Raw genomic sequence first — 24565 nt, 5'->3', positions numbered from 1 at the left:
GCAGGTGCCTAAGAGGTCATTGCAAAGGCGGCCATGGCTGTGGCAAACAGGACAGGATACAAAGGATTTCAGCTCAGACAAAAAAGCTTAAGTTAGGCTTCCAGATAATGTCAGGATAGAAGCGTGCCAGAACAGATTGCTGGGGGATGGCGCAATCTCCATCACTGGAGGTCTTCAGGAACAGGTTTCACAAACATCTGTCAGGACAGGTATTGTTGATCCTCCCAGTTTTGCAGGGGGGGAAGGCTAAACAGGATGATTTTACCGACCTGTAAGCAAACCACATGCAGGTGGCACAAAGTAGAGGTGGAAGCCAGCTGTCGGCTTCTGCCAGTGTTTGCCAGCAGGCGCTGTGTTTCTGTGTCACAGCCTGCAAGATGCCGACTTTGGACCTGCACTCTTGGTGAAGGCAGAAGAGGAGGCTTAAGCAAGGGAGGGAAGAGAAAGGAAAGTTGTGGAACTAGGGGGGGAATGTCTTTCGTCTTGGGACCTGGACTGCACCCCCCTCCCCAGGAGTCTAACTCTCAGCATTTCAGGCCAGTTTGCTGGTAGGAGCAAGCGCTTTAGTAAGCATCAGGTGGCTTTGGAGCACTTTGGAAAAAAGCTGGAAGAGCCGGGGGTTGGAGAAACCACTCTTCACTCTTTCCCTTGGGAGCTGTTTTTAGCCAAAGCTTTTACTTTGGTTGCTACCTCAGCTACGATACAGCTGTGTTGCTGCTGTGCCTGGCCATGCCCTGGGGCCATGAGCCAGACCCTGACCTGGGGACTTGACTTAACCTCAGACCGGCCTCGTTGCAGTAGACTTGTCTGGAGTCCAGGCTGAACCCGGTTACTGCCATGGGACCTGCCCTGCTCGCCTTGCTCGGGTCTGGGCTCTTGCTGCTGAGGCCACTGCCCGTCCACCGTGTTATGCTCCGCTCCTGTGAATCCTTCCTTGCAGAGCAGCCATCCTGGGTGCTCCTTGGCATTAGGCAGGTGAAGATACAGCGTTGGGATCCCGCTTTCTGCTAGGTGGTGAGGTGTCCCACATGGGAATATGGGAGGAGAGGGTAAGGGCACACCTGCACCTGGACACGTGTGCTCGTGCTGCTGCATGCTCTGTGGTCGTTGTCACAGGCTCTGCCCGGCACTGGCACTGGTGGCTACCACCCCTGGTGCCCACACAAACCACAGCCAGGAAGGGCTGTTCTTGTGGGAAGCTCTGGGCGCGGCTGCTTCCCGCTCCTCTCCAACCGAAGCGGTGGAGGGGACAGAGTGCACGCAGCCTTGGGTCAGCCAGAGAGAGCAGAGGGCAGGTGGGACAGCGCAGGGTAGCAGCCCAAGTTCAAAACCAGCAAATAGGGTACTGGGATTTTGGCCTGAGTGCGTGAGGAGGTGATGGTGTTCCCCAAGGCAAAGGAAAGCTGCATCCCTGACAGGGAGGAAGATGACTTTGTTGGACTAGCAGGAGTTGGGAGGATCGAGCAGAAAGAGGGAGATGGTGAGGACCAGCTCTGCCCCCTTCTCCCACCTCCTGACAGAGGCGAGCTCTGCAGAGCGCGAGATGTTCACTGGAGAGCAGCGTTCGGGCAGGAGGCTGGGCTCCTGTGCCCCAGGGACTACGTCTTGGGTCTCAGCCTATCTCCCTGACCCCACCTGCAGCTGAGCAGGGAAACCAGAAGACTTTAGGATGGGAGAAGATGCTTTCCCAAGCTCAAAGCACAAGAGGAAAGAAAAATCTTGGCCTTAACACGAGGTGAGATAAATAAAGATGAGCTGAGCTGGGGAAGAAAGAAGAAAAAATGAAGGCCAGAAGGGGACGCAGCTCCTGCCCCAACCTCTTTCCCCCATTGCATTTGCACACAGGACAATGGTTGAGAGCTTCTGGAGGCACATCCAGAACATGGTCAGCACTTGAGGTGTTTGCTCTATCACCACCTTCATGAGAAGCACGGAGATGCCTGGGGAACGAAGGAGCAGGGAAAGAGTCCGCATGCCGCTGTCTAGCAGCCAGGTGCCCAGCTCTTTCAGCAGCAGATCTCAATGCGTAAAGGAGGTCAGTACTGCTGCTGTTACGTAGATGAGGAAACGAGGGCTCTTGTGGGTGAAGGGACTTGCCCAAGTCGTGCAGCGGGCTGCAGAGAGAGCCCACGTCTCTGGGGCACCCATTTCACTGCTCTGATTCCTGGCACGTGCAGTCCCTACGACTAAGGGTGTAAGTTTGGTGGAGTTAGGGGTAGGATCGGAAACGATGTGCTGGAATGAACAGCAGTAGCTCAGGGTGGAAAGAAAATGTGGAGGAGACGGGGGGTGGCAGAAAGGGGATGATGCCCTGGGTATCACGGGGAACACAGGGGAAGTTACGCCCCGTGGGGGCCAGGGAAGAGGTCTCAGGGAGACACGAGAAGTTTGCAAGTAGCTGCTTGTGTGGGGCGAAAAGTCACGGGTGAAGATGAGAAATCCGAGGAAAGCGCTGGGAGCAGCGGCCGGGCCTCGAGGGGCCGCCCCGGGCGCGAAGGTGGGAGACAGAGTTGAGGAGGCTGTTGGGCACCCCCGGGCAGGGGCTGCCGGGCCACCCGCGCGGGGCACGGCGCCGCGGCGGGGCCCGGGGGGCCCGGGGCGACGGGAGGGGGCGAAGCCCCTCCGGCCTGCGGAGGCGGGAGCCGAGCGGGGCTGCGGGCACCGGGCTGGGGCCGGGCGGAGGCACCGGGGACGCGGCGCGGGGCAGGGAGCGCGGCGGCGCGGGCAGGGGCCCGGCGGGGAGCCCGGCCCCGGGGGGCGGCGGGGGCTTCCCCCTCCCCGCGGGAGGCAGCGCCCGCTCCCGCCCCGCCGCAGCGGCTGCCGCAGGGCGCCGGGGCTGCGGGCGCCCCGCCTGGGAGGGGTTAAGCGGCGGCCCCAGCCCGGGGGCGGACGGGGCGGCTGCGGCGGCGGCGGCTGCTATACGGCGGCGGGGCTCTAGGTGTCCTGCCTGGGAGGGTCCCTGCTGCATTGCAGCCGCCGCGCTGCTCCCTCTCCGCGCACACAATGGCGACTCCCAGCCCCAGCAGCGGCTCCGGCGCCGGCGGCGGGAGCGGGCCGGGCCCGGGCGGCCCGCAGGCGCACGCCGCCGCCAGCAGCATGCAGGGTAAGCAGCCCCGCGCTAGGCCGCGGCCCGGCCGCCGCCGCCGCTTCCGGGCCGGGCGGCGCGCCCCGCTCTAGGCCGCGGCGGGCCGGGCCGGGCCCCCGGAGCGCGGTGCCCGCCGCGGGGCTCGTCCTGCCCGGGCCGAGCGCGGCGCCGCCGGGCGGCCGCTCCCGAGGGCGAACCCCCGAGCGGGGCGGGCGGGGGGGGGCTGGCGGCGCCGGCCGCCCCGTGCCCCCCGCGCTGGGCCCCGGCCCGGGCGGGCCGCGGCTCTCGGGACCCCGCCGGGGCCGGGGCGCGGCCGTGCCCGCCGTCCGCAGCGGCGCTGCCCGCGGGAAGCCCGCGGCGCGGCCCCTCGGCGCGGCCCCGGGGCGCTGGGGCGCCGGCGGGGGGGCTCGGCCGGGCCCCGGCGGGCCCCGCTCCGGGCCCTGCCCTTCGCTCCCTGCGGCTGCCGCCGCCCGCCGCGCCCGGCCCCGCTCGGCGGCCCGGCCGCGCCCGCCCGGCTCCCCGGGAGGAAGGGCGGCCCCGCGCCCGGGGCTGCCGGGCGGCGCGGAGCCTGCGCCGGGGCCCTGCCCTCGGCGGGGGCCGCGCTGCCCCGGGCGGCAGCGGGGAGCCGCGGGGCGGGACAAAGGCCGGGCTGGACGCGGCTCCGGCTTCTTCCAGCCGGGGACGATTTGGCGGCCTCTGCGGGGTGACCCGCGCAGGCCGCGGGCAGCGGCGTCCCGGGGTCCCGGCCCGAGTGACGCCCGGAGCCGCGCCGTGCTGCCCGGGAGGCTGGGTCTGAGCTGCATCGGAGCGCCTCGGCCGGCGGCGGGGCGGCTCTGCCCTGGCCCGGCCCGGCCCGCTGCACCCCAGCTGGGCCGGCCTCCCTGCGCCTTGCCCCTCCGTGCCCGGGGGCTTAAACATCTGCCTTGGTAAATACGCATCAACCCAGTTCCTCCGTGAACTTCTGGTTCAGTTTTGCTTTATTCTGCTGGAAATCTGCGGTGTTACAGTAGGGTCATGTTGCCAGGGTTCCCGCCTGCACTTGTTGATGGTTGAGTGCTCTTGCAAAAACGGTGGATGTTTATTTTTCAGAAAAGCCGCAGCAAACATCTTTTGAGTTTTGCCTTTAAAGTTAGACGACTGAAAAATACTTTCTGCTTGAACAACATTTTAGACTGAGGTGATGCAGTGCTGGTTTGTTTACTTTTTGTTATTTAATACAGGGATGGTAATGCTAAAGAAGCTGTTTGCCCCGTTTTGGGAACTTTTTCTTTATTTTTTCATAGAAGCAGGAAAGGTCGCACTCCCTGTGAGAGAGGTGCAGGCGCTCAGCAAATAATGTTTGTCGCAGTTGTTTGCTGTAGTCTGTGTTCTGTTCTGCTAGGACAGAGTGCACTGAGACTGACGGGGACCTATTCGGGCAGAGAACTGATGCTATAAATTAAAGAGTTTGATATACTTAGAATAAAAAGGTGAATTTTTGCTGTTTGCAGCTTCCCCTGTGTGAAGCTCTTGTGCTTGCTAGATGAAGGAGCGGGCACCTGTGGGGCCCTGGGAGGGTGGTATTATCCATGCTTACAACATCTTTCGGACACCAGAATCCCAAACCTTGTCAATTAAGTGCGTGGATTAAAAACTTGACGGTGATATGCCAAAGCGGTTGTGATAAAACAACAAGTAGCCTCGTTGCGGTGCGGTTACAACTCTCCGTGTTGCCCCTTGTTTTTCCACCCGACCCCTGTTTTTCACATTTATGAATCGTTCCTCTGAATCCTGTGTATTTTCAGGGCTGAGAGTTGGTTTTGCACCCTGACTGGAGAGCCTGGGATGCCCTGTAGGTTTGTGATGATGTAGCATCGGCCTCCTTTCTCCAGGTGGAGGAAGGGCAGTTGTTTCTTTTGTATTTGGTTGGAAGTGGCTATTTAAATATGAATTTGGGGTGACAAGGCCAGTTTGATGATGTGCAAGTGCTTGTGGTGAAAGCTGGTGTTAGGTTTTTCCTTTTTTTTTTTTTTAAAGGTACCAGCTGAGCGCTCAGGTGCTCTGGGAGGAGCTGAGTGTAGGATCCTGGGTGGGCCATGGAGGAGCAGGGTGCTGCGGCCCTGGAGGTGAGGGCAGGTTGCTGGAACCAGCAAGAAGCTCCGTGCCAGGAGGACAGCAACCCTCTGGTTCCGCGCGACCGCTGCGCAAAGCCGCGGGAGTCCGTGGGTGGGGTGGGAAAGGGCTGGACGTGTCCGCAGGTGGCCTCCGGTCTGGTGGGGCAGGCCCGGCTGCTCCTGGAGGTGCACCAGGGCCTTGCCCCAGGCACACGTCTCCTGGCGCGGGCTCCCCGCTGACGCCGAGGCAAGCCGAGCTGTCGCAAAGCAAACCCACCCAAAAGGGACGAGTTTTCCGCAGTTCTGATGCCCAGCGTTTGCTTGTGGCGGGGTCAGGCGAGCGCTGGCGCGAGGGAGGTGCGGGAATGCGTTGATGGGCGGGGAGAAAAGTAGGTAGGACTGCATCAGTGTTGATTTAATTGGTTTAAATGGTATGGTGAGGTGGAGCAGGGAAGTCATTAAGCTGGAAACAAGTAATTATAGTTTAAAAAAAAAAAAGTTTTGCTCAGTTAATTTTCAGCCAGAAACACTCTCTGACCCAGCTTGTGCGACTGCTGCTGCGAGGGAGGTGGTGGGAGCAGGAGAGGGTGGGACGGCTCCCGTGGCTTCAGCCCGTGCCAGGGGCTGTGGCAGTGCTCCTCCGGACAGCGGTCCGTCGCTTTTGGAGACTGTGCCCAGAGGACGCGTGCTTGGGCAAGCTGGCCGGAGGTTAGAGCCTCTCGCGGGGGGTTTCTGTGTCGGGACGAGGGCTGGTGGTTTTGCAAGGGGTATCTACTGTTGGGGAGTTTGGCAGGGGCTGGGGGTAAGGACAAGGCAGGTTGTGGTGCAGGGGAGAAGTCTTCATGGAAATTGAGGCCCACCATGTTAATGTCTGGAGCAAGGGCAGCAGATTCAGAAGGTCTCTACAGGCCACCCTGTTTTGTTTCTAATCTGATATCCTACAGTGTTGGATGCGCACAGGCTAAAGCTTCTCCAGGTGACAATACTGAGATGAAGGGACACGTAGCTGTCCTCACGCTGGGCTTACTGTGCAGCCATGGCCCTCAAGCCTTGCGATCAAGCAAGGGGTTGCTTGAGGTCTTCTTACCCTTAGTGTTTTGCATGTTGCAGCTTCATGCTCGTGTGGTCTCCTGGCTAGTTGCGTCAGCTGTTCATACCCCTGAACCTGGGAGCTTCGTGTCTTCCCAAAGGGTCCCTGTGGCCAGCACGGTTGATGGTGCCGTGTTCAAGGCGTCGTTGACAGCTCAGAGACAAAGGAGAGCTGGAATTCTCAGTCTTGAAAATAGATCCTATTTCGTAATTTTTGAAATGGTGATTTTTGTTTGTTGCGTGCAAACTGAAGTCTGTCTGGATGCTGGTGACCGCTGGTGTGAATAATCGTTGTCCTTAGTTACGTGTAATGTTAAAAGTCCAGGAGCAGTCCTGCGTATTTAGTGTCCTGGATGTTTTTTGGAGAAAACAGAGATTCTGTGGGAAGTAGGATATCCAACTTTGACAGTGATTTAAGGAAAAACAACACCCAAACTGTAACTGGAGCAATTTTGCCTTTCTCTCATTGCCAAAATTAGTAATAGTCTTTACTGCTGACATTATGTAGAAAATTATCATTTGGAGAATGGTGGTGTGAAGTCTAGAAATGTAATTAATTCCAAGGCACAGGAACAATTTTGATTCTAATTGCAACCTGTGGAGTCACTCGTCCTACCTCCAGTGCCAAGCAGGAGCTGGAACCGCTTATAACTGGCTGTTACGGATTCAGCTCCTGCGGTCGGTGTGCAGGAAGACTGGAGGCAACTGGGACTTCTCAAAGTACTTGCTGCTTGGTGTGCTCTGGTGTCTTTCAAAAGCAAAGCATACGTGCTGTATATGTCTTTTCAGAGCGTACATGATGGTTCAGATGTGTTGGGTGGGAATTCCTGACCCGTTCAGCTGGAATTTGGGATTCTCTGTTCCCTTCACATGTGTGGTCCTGTCTGCTCCCCCATTGAGGCCTTTGCTCTCTCTACCCCCCTCCAGCCATAACCTGCCTGCTTTTGGCAAACGTTAGAGAAGGTCTGTGTCTGGTTAGAGAGTCCCCTGTGCGTATGAGGTGAGGAACCTGGGCAGGGAGGTGGCTGAGGGGTGTCTGTCTGAGTGCATCAAGAGACTAACTAGAGTCCCGCTCTCGCCCTGGGATGCCGTTCAGGACATCAGTGATGTATCGGAGTTGGGAGGTGGGTTTCTGCCTACGTAGGAGGAAGCTCTGCCCCGTACCTTTCTCTGCCTGGTGGAAAAGAGGTTCTGGGAGGCTTTTTGAGAGGTCAAGAATCGTTCATGTTTGGCAGATGACAGAATTGGTGAGCACTGTGATGGACTTTGTCAGTCACTGTGGTCAGCTGCATTTGGTGCCAATGTGTAATCTGTGCTGTGTCTTTGGGGTAATCGTAGTTACTTCAGACAGTGCTGTCAAAAGTGGAATATTACTTGAAACCATTTGTGGGCATCGCTGTGACTGGTACAATCCTCAGTATGGGAATTTGGTAAGAGAGGCCATGACTCCTGTGTCCCCCACCTCTTTGTGTTGCTGCCTTTGTGAGTGTAAGCAGTGACTGGAGCAGCTCTTCTCCCTGCTGCTGAAGGCGCGCCTGGACCCAGGCCCGGCAGGAGAGGAGTGAGATGTTGATGCCTTGATGTTGAGATGTTGGATCTGCTGGGGCGCAATGTGGGCGCTGTCAGAGGGCTGGATGGTGGACTGAACCTCTCTGAGCTGAGGGGCATAAAGCATGGGGAAAGTAAGAGAAGCGCCAGTGAACACGGCAGTTTGCTTAGGGAACCTCAAAGAGGGGAAGAAGACAACAGTGGAGAGGTGGAGGGGTTGTGAAGCAAAGGGAGCAGCACGCGAGCAGCAGATTAGGTATGAAGCAGCATGTGAATGGCCAGGTAAAATGAAACATATGATGTGGATAACGAAACAAGGAAGACAGAAAAGAGCAAGATAAGAAGAGAGGGGACTGGAGGGGAGAATTAATCCTTGTCCTCAGTAGGTGGTAAAATAAGCGTTATCTGTCCCTGTGTGTTAATTACCTGTTCTTATTCTAATGTAGACAAAGTGAGTTGGGTCTTTAGCAGGTGGGAACTGATTGAATAAAATCAGAAGGTGACTGCACTTACTCTTGCCCACAGTGGAATTACACAACCGGTGTGTGTTAACGTACGCCGCTGGTGCAAGCTGACACTGGCAGCTTTGTCAGATTGATGGGTGTACGTCCACTTGGACACATTTGCGTTTATGATGGAAGGTAAAGATAGTTGCGCGGTGAGCAAACCAATGTATTTTAGTTCGTTTGTGCCTACCAGTTTATTCCTGTACGGTATCTCTGCCAGGATATGGCTGACCATATCTGCTTTGTGTTTGAGTCTTAGCATACACCTGCGTGTGTAGGACTGTTTTTATGTGTAAACATATGTTTTTTTCGTTTCAGGTTTCCATTTTGGCTTACTTGTAATCAACTGACATTCTTAATATGTCTGTTTTCCTTGTAAAGGTGCAGCCCAGAAATACTAGTTAGTCTCATCAGATGCTGGGAGGCTTTTTCAGTTATTTTAGACTGATTTGATGGAGCTGACAGGGGTGGAAATCATGCTGTTGCCTGTCAAAACGAGGGCCATCTAGCGAGAGGAAGATGAGTTTTGTGAGGAAGCAAAAAAAAAAAAAAAAGAAGAAAATGTGTACTTTCCAGACTTGATTTTGTTGAGGAGTGCCCCAAATTAAATTTATTCATAGTCCCGATGTGTACGCAATGAAACATTACTTACAGGAGTCTCGTGTAACCACGTCATGCTCTGCGTGTATCAAACACACGCGAACACCTTGTTAGCATTGTACAGCTGGGACGTGATTGCTGCCTTTGAAGTCAGATGTCTTCTGTTGGATTTAGGTTTGACAAAATGTTATGTGAGTTGAAAGAAAAATGGAGGTCTGCTTCCCAAGGGGAGGAATAGCTGCTGTAGCCTGGGGAGGCTGGAAGGAAAAACTGCAGGAGAGAAAGAAGTGGCACGGGGCGTTGGTGTAGTGCTCTGCCCTGCGGGGCCGGAACCGGCAGCAGATGTCCGCCCAAATTTCACTGAAGTGACGCTTATAAAGAAGGTACAAAAATCTCTGAATGGATGCGATGCTTCTGGCATCCTCTCAAAGGCTGGAGTGCACTGATCTGGACCCGCTTCCAAAAGGAGCTGGTTATGTTCCCAGGTCTCACGTACCTTATTTAAAATGGACTGCACTGTATTCACTAAAGCTATAAATGCCTCCTTAGATGTGTATGTTCTTGTTGCCCTTCTGCTGCGTCCTGAGAACAGCGTCCCGCTCGGGGGGTGGGAAGGGTGAGGGAAACCTGGCTGATTTTGGCAGTTGAACCGTTTCATCATGGTTCAGGGATTGTCGCGTTGGGGTGCGGACTCTGCTGTGGATATTCGGGTCAGGGTGGATGATTATGATTATTATTATTATTATTATTATTATTATTATTATTATTATTATTATTATTGTACGGTCTGGCCCCCTCCTTTGGAGGGATGAACAAACCTTTTGGGAATTCCTGTGTTGGTCCTGGTCATTTATGGTTGGGCTCTACCATCTCTTCTACAATGAGAAACCCAGTCCCTGTAAAGACACCAGTTCAGGAGAATCTGTGTCTTTAAGTCAACTGGCCCAGTAGTTATTGCATTTTCAAGCTGTTCTGTTTTTTCTTATATCAGTTTGGTCTGTTCCTGGGTATTGGTTGCTGGCAGAGGAGCCCTCCAGCAGTCTCCCTGTGCAGTCACTGTGTTGCTCACTTGGCCGATGTCTTCAGTAACGCGAATCCTGCACAGCATTATTCCAGTCTGCTGGCGTTCCCCGCGAAGGGCTTTTGTTTGTCTTCTAGATCCTCCGATTTCTTTTTATGTTGCAGACTTGTTTGATTTCAGAAGAAACGTGTGAGCGGTGGGTAAATGATAGTGCAATGCCTGTGGAGCACTGAAAAATTTCTTCCTTTTAAAAAGGTGTGTTGCTATAGCTGGATTAATTAACGTGCAGTAGTTAACGCATGGTAAATCCCTAGTGAGAGACGCTTCACCTGTGTTTCTTCAGTTCAGCTCGTAGGTAACTTGAATGCGCTGTCTCTGCTAGGCTCTGGCAGTGGAATAGCTAATGGGTGTTAGATGTCCCTCCGTATACACGTGCCACACTTTGGTGATGATGGCACTTCTGTTCGGAGGGTATCTGAAACAAAAGCAGTGAGGCTCACCCCTCTCCATAGGCGACTGGCTTAGATGTTCAGGGTGGCTGTTAAAATATAAAAATATTTAATTATCAAAATCAACGAGAAAGAAAGCGCTCTAAGTTATTCTGAAGGTGCCTAGGGGTTAAGTCATTGTCCGTAAAGCGTGGAATTGCAAGGAGGGTGCGTTTCATCTCGTTCTGCTGGGGCGAGGCCGCAGGAAGGATCTGCGCAGCCATGAAGCCCTCTTTGGTTTTAACTCAGGGTTCCTCTGGTTGTCTGAACACGACAAAGTAATTTTTGCTGTGACTGCACCCTGTTTTATATCCCCGCCCCACCTCCTTATACCATTGCTGAGTTGTGGGACAATTTATCTCTTACAAATCTCTTGCTGAGGTTTGCTAAGTGGACTTGTATAAACTGTATGTGAGATGCTTGGAGAACCGCCGCTGCAGGTGGCACGATGTGTGGCAGCCTCTCGAAGGGGTGTTCACGAGTTTTGTGTTGACTGTGAGTGCTGGTATGGATATACCTTTAACCTATACAGCCCCTCTATCTGTTCACCTTGTAGGCACCTCCCTTGCGGAGGCCGTGTGGGTGCCCTGGCCCTGTGGCAGGAGCCCCCCTCCGAGGGGGCAGAGCTCCCCGAGCCGCGGTGCCACCGAGGGAGTAGGACGATGCTGCTGGGGTGGCGGGAGGGTGGAAACCCCCCTTCCCAGGGGCAGGCGGGAGCACGGTGGCTTGGCTCCGTCGCTTATCAAACCGTGCCTGTATGGCACGCTGGGCATATGTTCACCCTAAATCCCCTGCCCACTAATCTAAGCCTAAGTCAGTTGCTTGCATCTGGAAGCGAGTCCCCTCGCAAGCCGAAGTCGGGCGCTGACACTGTGTCAGCGTCTGAGGCAGACAGCCCTCATAGCTGGCGTGGCTGGCAGGGCAGAGGTGTGCGGCCGCGGGACAGCCTGATGCTTCTGACTCACCGCGGAGCCTCTCTGCCGCCAGGCTGCCCCGCCGCCAAAATAATTCGTGTGGCCTCCCCAGCTGCTGTCTTTCCTGGGTGCCTCGTTGGTGTGGGCGGTGGGCTCGATTAGTTAATCTGGCTCCTATTTTTCTGTTTGTGGGTTTTGTTTTTTTTTTTTTCTTTTTTGTGTGTGTGTTTTTGCTTGTCAGGGATCAAGCAAATTTCCACGGTTGCGTTGCACTGGCAAGCCGCAAGTGTAAGAAATCAGCGCTCTGGTGTACAATAACTTATGAGTTAGAAGAGCACCATATTGGAACTAATTAGCTTCCTGCCTGCCTTTAATTCCAGTGTTTTTACCTCTTAGTAACTGTGCCGGACTGGAGCGGTCTTTTTTTCCGAGACACTTCTTGAAGTTGAAGGAAAGGATAGACTGCAGGGAGACTTGCAGTGGGGCACCTTGAACTAATTCATGTGATTTAGCATGGTAAACGCAGAGCACCCAGAGGATGGGAGGGGTTCATTTTAAACCAAAGGATTTAAAAGAAGACTGATGAACTTTGGCAGCCAAATACATTTGGAAATGACAGTAAGGGGGGAAGAGAGAATTGAAAACGTGCTCTGCCTCAGTGTTTGAGCATGCTTCGGCCACGGCAATACCCGTGATGTGCATTTCTCGGTCTACTTAGCTGGTCATTGCTTCAAAGTAAGTTCTGTAGTTTGTGCATCTGTAGCGTGTTTGTGCCTCCCCATCGTTAGGTGGAAAGGTGCAAGCATGACTTTTATCAGATTTCATAGGTTTATTTAGGTCCCCATGCGCAGAGTCTGTGAATTTTTGAGGAGACCAGGCTACCGGTAAGCAAAGGTCCTTGCGGAGCGCTCTGCACCGCCGGTGGGGTGCCTGCTCCGCGCCCGCACGGACCCCGCGCGGGGCGTGTGAGGTATCGTTGGCCTGGATTTGCGTCAGGACCGTCATGTGATGCTGCAGAGCATCTTCCAAAACGTGTGACCTTGACTCCTCAGGCTGTAGCCCTCCATGGCGGGATCTCTGCTATTGCTGTTTGTGAGGAAATACAACATGGTGTTGCCAAGCATCTGCTCCCCGTCTCCCTCCCAGTTCTGCTCTCAAATGAGCTAAGCTGCCGTTCACGTGAACGTGTGCAATAACTTTGTGCTTAGCAGGGTACGGCCCATTAACTTTTGTATGAGCATCGAGGGAGATGGAGAGTATGGATATTGCACAAATTGCGTATTTATTAGCTGCTAAATTGATTTCCGCTTCTGCAAATCGAAGCCTTTGTGTTTGCCCTTTACTGGAGGCAGAGCGAGCCCTCCAGGAAGCAGACGGCTCGCACTGATCCTGGAGGGAACAAAGAGTCCAAGCGCCAGGAATTAGTCTGTGTTTTGAATAATTTATCTGATCTTTCTGAGGTGCTTCAGGAGATGCCCTGTGGTGTAAGGAGGACAGCTGCTGGGAGCAGACAGAGCTGAGTCGAAAGGGAGTTGATTCCTTTATCAGTTTTTGTCTAGGCTTATTTTTTTCTTTGGACCAAAAGGGTTTTATGGTTTGCTTTGGACCTAACTCACTGGAAGCAGTTCTCTGAACTGAATTAGCCATCGCTTTGCTTTTGGACCAGAGAGCAAAGTGTTTGTACTTTGAAGAGGTTTGTGGACAGAGATAAAACAGTTTCCTTTACAAACACACGGCCGTGTTGCTTTGACCTGGGAGGGGTTGTGGACTAAAACAAAAGCATTGCATTTGGAAATCCCTTCTGGGGAGTGATGGGACCGTGTCTGAGTTTTCCTGTAAAGACCAGTTCCCCTCCTGAACAGTGTCAGTTCAGGACCTGGTCTCATGCCAAACACTGGAAACCTCGCCCTACCTTTGATGTCCTCTTCTTTCCTCCTGTCCCCCTCAAACGTGGATCGGCAGAGGGTAGGAAGGAGGAGGAGGATCAGAACTGCTTTGTAGGGCTGGTCAAGACTGGCGGCCCAGAGTCGCGGATGGACACGGGAGTTTTGTCCTTTCTTGCAGGTATTTTTTGCCTTGGGGTAGCAGGAACAGTCAGCATGTGGAAACTGGGGTGTTTGGATGTCTGCTTTTGAAACTGGTTTCCTTGCTGATTTGGGGAGAAGTAGAGGTCAACTTTCTCCTTTCTGATCTGATGTAGCCCAGCTGTTGAAACTAGAAAGGGTGACTGTATGGAATAAGTACGTAAGCAAGTTTATGCAAAGGAGTTGTGAATGAGCTCGGACTTCTATTGGAAGAAGAAGGGGTTGGATGTAAAGGTTTGGAGACGTGCTGCTTTAGGCAGCAGCTTGGCAGTTGAGTTTTTGCTGCACTGGGGGCAGATGCTGTTGAATATCTGAATAAACTTGCCAATGTTCTCCTGGAAATGCAAAATCTATTTTAAAATATGTTTCTAATTAATTTATTTCTTTTTGAGAAGAGTTGGAGTAATATCCTGGAGCTTGTCTGCCCAGCTGGTTATGCCAGAGTCGTGGCCAAATATGCTTCCTACAGGGTAAGCTTTGCTACCGTGCATAAGTGCTGGACATCCTCGGGGCTGAGAACAAGAATTTACTCTCTGGCCTGTTCCTGTGGCCTCACCCCTGCCGATCCTGCCAACGAGGACTGCAGCTGAGCAAATGGGAGAAGGACCTCAGCAAGCGTGGCAGTGGCGAAGATTGAGACAGGAGTGGTGGGAGCTGGTGTCTTTGGCCCGCGCGTGTCTGTACGCTCGTGTGGGAGGGCTCGCCTGGTTTCCCCATCAGGGACATGATTTGGGATCTTCTGTGACTTGAACTGGAAATTCCAAGTCTGATTTGTCAGTACGGCTGCTTTTTTTCCTGCCCTACAAAACTAAACTGTAAATGAAGAATGTGTGAATGCAGGGTTTATTTCAGCGAAGACATGAAATGTTTCTGGGGCTGGTCATTTGCTTTAATATAGATGGGTCTTAGTCACGACTGACTTGAACAGGAGCCCGTAACTGAACTGGCAGCAGGGAACCTGCTTCATTGCTGAGCTGCCAAAGGTCTGAGCTGCACCCTGCCTCGTGCCAGGGCACTGTGCTGCTCTCACAGCACCTGGGACGGAGTCCAGGAGCCGCTTGTCCACGGTGCTATTTCCATTTAGTAAATAGAAGCTTTCTGGGAAGGTTTGTGTTGGGTTTTCCTCTCAAATCTGATTAATACTCTGACTTCTTTGGCAGTGAAGCTCTGACTGCCCAGCATTCATGTCCTCCCTCACAGTAATCCTGTGCTGGTGCATCTTTGAGACCCAAACCAAACACAATGAATGCTCTGTGGCAACGTTCTTCAACTGGTTGATTGTCCACACTGTGGAGCGATGCACCAAACTGCAGATGTAATAATACTGGGGTCAAAATCTTGCTATCCATTTGGGCATCATGTTCAAGAGATGTGGGTTTAGCAACGAATATTGGTTGCTCCGTGGCAGCCGGGCTGGTGAAGGTGAAGGTTGGGTTGTCTTTGTCCAAGCTGGCAGGAGCTGCTGCTGCTTGACTCATTGACTGATGTGCCAGGAGAACAAGCGACTGTTCTGTCAGTGTTACATCCAGAGAGCTCCAGGGGATGACGAAGCCGAGTGTCCCCGTTCGCCGTGGGTTACGGCATTCTCCGCATTCACAGCAGTTTCACAGCAATAGTTTCTTCCAAATTTCTACCCGTAGTTGAAGTCCATAAGCTGCCACTGTGACGTGCTGGAGGAAGAGGCTATTCCCGGTACTTTGGATACTGCAGAAATGGTAATTGTGAACAGAACTTACATGTGATCCTGTGAAGTTATTTTGCCCAGTGCTTCGGAGGAACAAGGTAACCAGTATATGCTAGAAGAAAAGTTCCCTCAGTCCCAAGTATGGCAGTTGTTTTAGACGACTGTGAGTTTGATATGCTCTGGTCCATGTTAGGACTCAAAGAAAGACAAAGACCCTTGGAAATCTCTTTAAAAATAAAAGAAAAATAATCACAGAATGGAAACGCAATGAGAGGATCCTGTTTGGCCTCCCCCCTGTGCGTGCACGCGCGCTCTGCCAGGATCAGCCGCAGCCCAGCTGGTACGATCAGCCCTTCACTCTCCCCTTAGAGACACCAGCAATGTGGGTGCCCAAGAACTCCTGCCACAAGTTTAATGTTTTGTCTCCAGTAGTTACCCCTTTCTACCTCGTACATAAGCACATCAAGCTCCTTTTTAAAAACAGTTTGGACTCTTTGCTTTGCAGAGGACCGTTTCTGTCGTTAGCTGGAGATGTTCTTTTGGTTGTCAGACTGCGGTGATTTCATGACAACTGTGTAGCTGTTGATCTGTCATCTTCAACATGCATGCTGCTACTCCCTCCGTAATGCCTGCTTCTTGGAGGTGTTTCAGAGCGCGGTGGTATTCCTGCCTGGCGTGCCTTGGGCTGGGCGAGGAACCAGCCTCTGCCACCCTTTCCAGGAAACGGATGCTCTGTTCCCGCTGATGGGAGGTTATTTGCGGTGACTTGGGTGTTCACTTTGTCTCTTGGGTTTGCTGATGGCCTTGCATGGGGCAGAAATGTGGGCAGCAGGACCAGGCTGATGCCTCCAGCTTCCCCCTTCCCCTGGGTGCCCCCCAGGGCGGCAGCAGCAGGAGCAGACCCCGGCTGTGCTGCTGCAGCATTTGATCCGCCACGGACAGAGACGAGCATAGCATCGCTGATAGGCGGGTAGCATTAAACAGCTCCCACCTTCTCGGCAAAAAATTATGAGTCCTGCTGTAGTGGAGAAATTGTGGCATCTTAAACCAAAGCATTGCATGTCGATTTTCTCTGATGGGAGACTTAAGGCAGACAGCGAGCAGCATTGGCTCTGGCCGTAGGCTGTGCGCAGATGGCTGTGAAGGTGGACGACTTTTACTTGTGTTGCTCTGACACCTTGCGAGAGCCAAGAGGACCCTTTGGTGGTTTTGTGTGGGACAGTCTGATTTTGTATGCAGAACTGGTGCATGAGTTCCTTTTTCTGGGAGTTCCGAGGGCGAAGGAGTTAATGGGGATGAGGGCAAGGGAAGAAGATAGCTGGATCTGCGTTGGGGCTACTGGCTGATATTTTTGCAGCAGTCTTCTGTTACCCAGCGTGAGACCGTGGGGATTAGCCGGGCAGACTCCCAGGCTCCTTCCGTGCTGAAGACCCGCCTGCCCTCTGCACAGCGGTAGAGCTTTTTTCGAAAGACTTTCAAAATCCAGCAGACTTGGGGAATTTTTGTTGAGAGACTCTATGGTGCTTATTTCTTCAGCAGAAAAACTTTGTGTTTGGCCCTAGTTGTGGGACTTTGAAAGAATGAAAAAAGTTGTATAACCCCTGAAAGAATCATGTCTGGCGTAGTGGCTTATAATAACACGACTGAAAAGGAAAGTAAGGAGATGATCGGAAAGAAAACAAAGAGTAGATGAAAATGTCATTCACCATCTCTGAAAATCTAAATGTATTCAGAGGATCTGTTTGGACTTCAAAACCTGTTTGAAGAGCCACGGTGCAGCTGAGCGGCGCGGCAGCGTGCACGCGTGTCCCACAGCCCGGAGCTGAGAAAGAAACGTTTCAAGGGGAGAGCAGAGGTGACAGATGCAGAGCTGGGCCAACGGAGCGGGAAGAAATTTTAAAGCAAAACAGTGAACTTCCAAACGCATCAAGAAAGTTGAGTTGGTTTTGTAGGGGTAAAAGGAACTTTCTGTGCAGAATGGCATAAGGGTTTCTTTTCCTCTTTCTTTTAAACATTCATGTTTTCCTAACTAGTCAGGTGGTTTGCTGATGCATTTCTTATTTTCACCAATCAGTATTATTAATAAGATTTCGGAGCCTTAAAATCAACATTAGTAGACTTCTGCAGGTAATTTCAGTTACAGTTCTTGCTTGATTCTTGTCCTTTGAACATGTTGCCAGCCTGCCGTGGTGGCTTTTTGGTTATTTTTCAGTTTTTGTGTGCTATTGTAGAGAGAAAACCAATTAAAAAACCCCGTCTCATTCAGGAGGTTGTGTAAGTTGTAGCTGCTGGTGTGAGGGGACACCAGGTCTTGGAGACTCGTGGTGAAGTCCAGAGCTGGCAGCAGCATGCCCGTGGGGAACGTACGGTGCTGCCGGCATGGTGGGAGAGGGCAAGGCAGGATTTTTTTGTTTTTCCCCTTCTTCTTTCCCCTTCTTCTTTCCCCTTCTTCTTTCCCCTCTCCACAGTGTTGGGTTACATTTGGGTTATATAGTTTTTGTGCGCTTCTCACTCCTCACTCAAACAAAGTCAAAAACGTCCCATATTTTTATATCTGAGGTCATGTTTAGTGCAGCGTAAATTGAAACGTGCCTGTAGCACATCAGATGGTTTTTGAGAGCTAAAATAGTCGCCTGGCTCAAGCCCTTAGGCCGGACGATGAGCGCAGACCTTCCTCTCTGGTGGATGATGTTTCTTATTCTGGTGGCTGGCTAGCGGTGACGCGCTTGTGCTCTTCCCGGTGCGTGCCTGGCACGCGTGCCTGTGCCGTGCCATCAATGCGCTCACCTTCGGCATGCCAGGTGCTTCCCAGAAATCTGTCTGTGCAATTCGGAGCGGCTGTGGGGAAGCAAGCGAGCTCCAGCCAGGTCCCCTCTCTCTGGGTGCCTTTATAGCTTTCCTTGCCGTACGATAAGGCGAGGCTGTGGAGACAGCAGAGAAGATGGTGTTTGCTCTGGTACGGAGTATAGCCACCATCCCACCTGGCCGTAGTGTGTTGTTAACGTGGCTCATACTGGTTCTGGGGTGACAGTACTGGTTCAGATGTAAACGTCCTAGAAGAAGTCAGAGGGAATACCCATCTCCGTTGGCTTGGTCAGCAGTGGTGGAGAGGGCTGGGGGTGGTCTTGGCTCTGCTGCTGGCTGGGCACCTGCTGCCCGTCCTTGGGTGGCCGCTGTGCCCGAGGAGACGCTGTTTGCAGGCTCTGCTCCAGGCGCTCAGTGCGTCGTTGCAGGGAGCCCTGTGCTATGTGTGGCTGGTGGGGTGTCAGATCCCCCTTGAGCAATGCTTGGTTTCCCCTGCCCTTAATTTGTCAAATTTAAAGATAAAATGGTTGGAAACGGCAGCCTGCAGCTTCCCGAGAGTGCAACGGTGCTAAATTCCTGTGAACACACTTTAGTGCCTGCACCACCATAGCCCGCTAGATCACACGTGGCTCTTACGAGCGTTGGTGGGTCATCTTCATCGCTTGAGGAGCTGGAGCTTTGCCGTGATCTGCCCCTTATATCAAGCAACGGATCTGTACTTAGGTCTGAAGTGTGGTTACTTCTGGTGTGACGCTGGGCTCGCTGCGGGCAGGGGCGAGGAGGGGGCGGCAGCTCTGTGCGGAGAGGCGAGGGGCCGCGGGCAACGCTGCTCGCTCGGGCTGCTGTTGCAGAGCGTGAACTGTCGATAGCAGCAGCCGCGTTGGGGTGTTACAGTAAGTCATTGTGCCGTCCTCCCCTGCTCCGGGCAGGCTCGTTTGCTGCAGATGTGCAATGCCACTTGCTTTGCTAGGTCTGATCTTTTGCTGCAGTGGCAGTGCTGGAGAGCTAGTCCCTTGTGGGAAATCGCCTGGGCACATGCAGCTGGACTGTATATTTTAAAACACTACTTAATATGAGCAGATTTAATGCAAACCTTCAACTTTCTGGGGACAAAACAACCTCTTCAGTCTTAAACAGCGTTACTTGTTGCCACCAAACTCTGCTGACAGAGCTGTTCTGTTCAAGTAGGCTTTTTACACCAATTGGTGAGGAATGCCCAAATAGTTACTGTTGTAGTTTTATTAACAGCTGGAGGAAACTAATGCTCCGTCTGGTACCCTGAGCTCCTCGTTGCCTGCTGGGTACCAGCGCTGGTTCCCTTGCTGGTCTGTTGAGCCATGCTGTCTCTCGAGATTGGTTTATAAAGTGATGGATCCTGACGTGATGGGATTGCTCTACATTCAGAGCAACGCAGTCTACAGTTTAATCTAAAATATTCATTTTATTTATGATTTTAGAGTTAATATTGAAACATAAAAAGTAATTCTTAACAGTGATGTGCTGCTTTGACTTTCAGCAAATGAATGAGAACTGGTCTCTTGCTTTAGGCTTTCAGATGAACTTCTGGCACAAAGTAAGCTGCACTTTTTTTTGCTATTATCCTTCTTTTTTTAGCAATCTTGGTCCTGGGAATTTGTCTGCTTTTTCTTAGAATCACAGAATCGTTAAGGTTGGAAAGGACCTCTGAGATCACAGAGTCCAACTGTTAACCTGTCACTGCCAGGTCCACCTCTAAACCATGTCCCTAAGCACCACATCTACACACTTTATGAATACTTCCAGGGACTGGGATTGCACCACTTCCCTGGGCAGCCTGTGCCAGTGCCTGACCACTCTCTCCGTGAAGAAATTTTTCCTAATATCCAACCTAAACCTCCCCTGGCACAGCTTGAGGCCGTTCCCTCTCGTCCCATCGCTTGTTCCTGGGGAGCAGAGACCGACCCCCCCGGCTCCAGCCTCCTTTCAGGCCGTTGCAGAGAGCGATGAGGGCTCCCCTCAGCCTCCTCTTCTCCAGGCTGAGCCCCCCCAGCTCCCCCAGCCGCTCCTCCCCAGCCTTGTGCTCCAGCCCCTGCCCCAGCCTCGCTGCCCTGCTCTGGCCACGCTCCAGCCCCTCCATGGCCGCCTTGGGGTGCGGGGCCCAGCGCTGAGCACAGCATTCGAGGGGCGGCCTCACCAGTGCCCAGCACAGGGGGACCATCCCTGCCCTGCTCCTGCTGGCCACACCGGTCCTGACACAAGCCAGGGTGCCACTGGCCCTCTTGGCCACCTGGGCACCCTGCTGGCTCATGTCCAGCGGCTGTCGACCAGCACCCCCAGGCCCTTTCCCGCCGGGCAGCTCCCAGCCGCTCCTCCCCACGCCTGCAGCGGTGCCTGGGGTTGCTGTGCCCCCAGGGCAGGACCCGGCCCTGAGCCTTGCTGACCCTCACCCCGGGGCCTGGGCCCATCGCCCCGGCCTGGCCAGGTCCCTCTGCAGGGCCTCCTACCCCCCAGCAGATCGACACTCCCGCCCAACTTGGTGTCATCTGCAAACTGGCTGAGGGTGCCCTCCATCCCCTCCTCCAGATCATCGATAAAGGTATTGAACAGAACCGGCCCCAATACTCAGCCGTGGGGAACAGGGCTCTTCCAACGAACCAGCTGCAGCAGTCCTGCTCCTAAGAGAGCTTCCATTTCTCACAGTGCTAGTGAAGTAAGAGCTCAATTAAGATTTGTAAAAGGTCATTAATTGTTGTGCTGGCTTTATGCCTTCAGCTTTACCTGTAACGGCAGAGCAGCACTCTATCAACATACAGTTACACTGATCATAGATGGGCGTATGGAGCACTGGGGATTTGATGCCTGCTAAATCGCTGTGAAATACCAGCTGGGTGGGATTTGGCAGTTTGATTTGCGCTTGTTAAAACTTCTGCTGAACGAAGACCTGACTTCTTACGTCCTTTTACGTGGCAGTGAAGGGGATCATCAGCTTACAGGTGAATACCTCAAATTTCTATCTGGAGAGCAGGCAGCATGGGCACCGGATCCTCCTGTGGGTCTCTTCTGGTCCTGCTGCTTTGTGAGAGCAGGCAGAGAGGTCCGAGACGTTGTCCTCTGGGACTCGGGGAGCTCTGCAGGATTCATCTTTCTGTTTTCTGTCATTGGCTTGGGCCGTGCGTCGCTCAGGCATCGTTCAAGGTACCCTCTGCAGTAAGGTGGGAGCTTTACTAGAAACCAAGTCTCTGTTGGTTTTTTTTTGTTTTGTTTTTCTCTTCTTTTTTATCTGAATTGTAGAAATCTTTTGACTCTGCATTTCTTTCAATTTGCATTTAGATTTTTTTTTTTACACTCAATAGCCATATTCATGACAGCAATTCTAATATCTAGAGAGATAATTGTTAATGTTTTTTAAACAGTTGATTTCTTTGGGTTTTATCTCGGTATACTTTGTGACCACTGTTCAGACACATTTCTTCTGAGATGTTGTATATAGAAAATCCTTTATTGTCCATAGCTTTTCAGAGACTGATGGCTTTCTGTCTTGGAAGAGCTGAGAAGGACGTATGCTCCAGCGTTACAGCGCAGAGCGAGCCTGCGTGACAGAATTGCTCCCCTAGGACAGGGCTGGAAAACACATTTATTCTTTAATAATTTTCTATTAGCACAGGATATACAAATCTTTAGGAAACTTGACGTTTGAAGCAGGAATTTCAAATCTGTTTTGCAAGCTAGAGCTGCGTGGCAGGATTGGAGTTAAAGTTGTAGACCTTTCTGGTAAATCCCTGAGACAACAGCGACCGAAATGTGAAAAGAGGTGGAAGAAGAGCATCTACCCGGGCGGAGGGGTGGTCTGCCCGACGGCAGAGCTGTAGGAACGGCTCTGCAGGTGACACAGAGTTAGAAATGGGACTTGCTGCTGGGAACAGCTGGCACACGATGTTTCATACGAACCTTGGCAGCTTAAGAAGGTGGATTAATATTTATTGAGGACAATGGCTTGCTTTTGTGTCAGTCTTTTTGCCAGTTCCCAGTTGTCTGGTACGTTAAGAAGACTGTAAATGCTTCTGCAGGGTTTTAGTGACTTCCCCAGCAGTGCTTTTCATCTGAAGCTGGGATCTTCTGTCAGGCATAGATAGCCCGCGTGTGTTGGAGGGGATGAAATCTGCTACAAAACAAAAAATCCTCAATAAATGATATTGCAGGAAAAAAAAAAAGGAGAGAAAAAAAAAAAGGCTTTGTCATCAGAGGATTTTGCAAAATAATGAGGTTTTCCAGAGCTCAGCAGCTGGGCCTGATGGTTGGTAGCCACTGAAGCAAACTGGTAATGAATGGGGTCTTAGGGAAGAGAATTTGTTGTTTTTCCATTGCAGGAGTGGATGGGCTCTGAGGGTACCGTAAGCTGAGCACCAAATAACCAGCACATCCTTTCTGAACAGCTCGGTTGACTCTGTTGGTTATCTGAAAGCGTAGGAAAAGCGTGTGAACTACTTTCCTGGTGGCAGGAGAAGACTGCGCAGCATGCCTGCTAGCAGCATGGTGCCGGGGCTGCTGCCGTAAGGACTTCAAGAGAGCAGGCAACGAAAAGCCCTGCAGCGTCACCATGGATTTCTGACGTTCGTATTTTTGAAGTGAAAATCCGTTAGCGTTTCCAGCTGCTGAACCTGTAGTGCCGTTTGTCCTGTGAGCAGCGGCGTGCCTCAGCCCGAGGGGATGAGGTGGGCAGTTTTGCAGCGGCAGTGTGGAGGTACGTGCTGGAAGCTCTCCGCGGCGGCGTGCTCGGTCACGGACCCTGCGCAGGGGCTCGCGGCGGGTAAGGCTGTAAAATACTTCCATTAAAATCGCTTGGCTGACTCCTGTGCCTGGAGGTAGGAATGCAGGTGAGTCGGACACAGGAGGCTGAAAGGCGTTAAAAACCCCCTAAACCAATACTTCAGCACCTGCCTGCCAAAGCGCTGCAGTTTACCTTAAAAATGGGGAAAATACATAAGAGCGGTTGAAAAAATGGCATTGTGCATGGGTTGCTTTCGCTGCTGGGGAACTCCTGTGGAGTGGAGATCTTCATCCCGAAGAGGTGTTTTGATGGACATGACATGTTTTTCTATAGGAGCAGCTGCTGTAGAGTACCCAAGGGTAGGTTGTCTTGGTTTGAAAACCCGAAGTTGTACGTGGCCTGAGTTTTATTCCAGGGAAGGGTTCAGGTGCTGCTAAGGGAGAAGAGTGAGTGCCTCCTTGCACGCTGCGGGGCTGTTGGCCTGGTTTCCTCGCTGCTTTGGAAACCTGCGTAAAACATGGTCAATTGGCTGTTCCCCAGAGTCAATCATTGAATCACGCAATGGTTTGGGTTGGAAGGGACCTTCAAAGACCATCAAGTCCAACACCCCTGCCACGGACAGGGACATCTTTCACTAGATCAGGTTGCTCAAAGCCCCATCGAACCTGACCTTGAACGCTTCCAATGATGGGGCATCCACAGCTTCTCTGGGCAACCCGTTCCAGTGTCTCACCACCCCCATTGTACCACATTTCTTCCTTATGTCCAGTCTAAACCTACCCTCTTTCAGTTTAAAAACATTGAAAGTATAGATGAAGGATCTAAATTTTATTGGCGGGAGGTTTAACCTAATGCAGTAAGCTCCGGGGAGAGCGAGCGCGCCTGCGGGAGCGGGGTCTTGTCCAGCCCGCCCGGCCGGGACCCCGGGAGCTTGTGACAAGCAGCGGGGGCTGGATCCCGGCACCCTCCTGCCGGCACAGCTGCGTGCGGAGCGGCCGCCCGCGCCGCGGGTGTCAGCCCGGGGAGCTGGTGAGAGAGGGGACGGCGGTGTTTTTCCCTGTAGATTGTAACCGGTTGAATTAAGAAGTGAACTATTAGGAAAGTACTCAAGAAGATTCTTTTGAACAGAGAAAATACCTGATTTCTTCAGGTATTGTAAATGTTTACAGCAAAGACAGATTTTGATGTGGAGTATTTTCCATTAAAAATACTGTTGACTGTTACCTAGTGACAGTGTCTTTGCTTGAATTACCCCCTAGAGTATATTTTAATTGTAGTCTTCTCTTTAAACCACGTTTTGAAGTGTTAGGAGTGTACAAGCTGACTTTGCGCGTGTTACGTGCAAATGTCCTGTTTATTTTGAAGGAAAGGGTGATGGAAGCATTACCACGTTTGTGAAGTCTCTTACCCACTTAAAGGCTTTCTGTTTCACAGGCAAATTTTGTAGGTCGTGTTTGCCAGCTATTAGTGAGAATGACAGGAGCTATTGTTCGTTATTTAATTTATTTTTTCAAGTCCACAGTCTGTGCTCAGTAACTGTTGGGAGCAAAACTGGCGGCGCTTGCAGAGGGCAGGAGGGGTCTCGCTGGCTCTGGCCCTGGGTGGCACGTACCTGGTGCCCTCTCCCAGTAAGTGATGGTTTCTGCTGTGGATCCACTTTTTTGCCAGAAGAACACCATCTAGCTTTTAATCTGAAGGTGTTTTTTTGTGCCGAGAAGGGAAAAGGCTGTTGCTGTTCTGCACGCAGGAGGATCAAAGGTGTGCAGCGGAGGGGGATGCTTTGCAGATCCTGTTTGTTGTAAATGAAAGGAATGTAACACAGATGTCTGAATTTCTCTTGTAAGCCGTCGAGAAGTGGCAGGATTTGATCCCCACCTCTCTACAGCTCTTTCATGGAAAAA

General features: G+C 52.5%; 1 protein-coding gene across 4 annotated transcripts in view; it reads left to right on the top strand.

The window, feature by feature from the left end:
• Positions 1 to 2938: 2938 nt before the first annotated feature.
• MAP2K4 (mitogen-activated protein kinase kinase 4) overlaps positions 2939 to 24565 on the top strand; it is a 102585-nt gene continuing 80958 nt past the window's right edge. For all 4 annotated transcript variants that reach the window (XR_014229711.1, XM_082326499.1, XM_082326498.1 and 1 more), the window contains exon 1: positions 2939 to 3103. Coding sequence is in view for 3 of the 4 variants with exons in the window: in XM_082326499.1 (XP_082182625.1) it covers positions 3004 to 3103 (100 nt within the window). In the remaining variant the exon portion in view is untranslated. The remainder of the gene's footprint in view (positions 3104 to 24565) is intronic.

The sequence above is a fragment of the Platalea leucorodia genome, assembly GCF_965183815.1.
Source record: "Platalea leucorodia genome assembly, chromosome: 14".
NCBI lineage: Eukaryota > Metazoa > Chordata > Aves > Pelecaniformes > Threskiornithidae > Platalea > Platalea leucorodia.
Note: the sequence above shows the minus strand (reverse complement) of the source record. Positions and strands in the feature narration are given on the sequence as shown.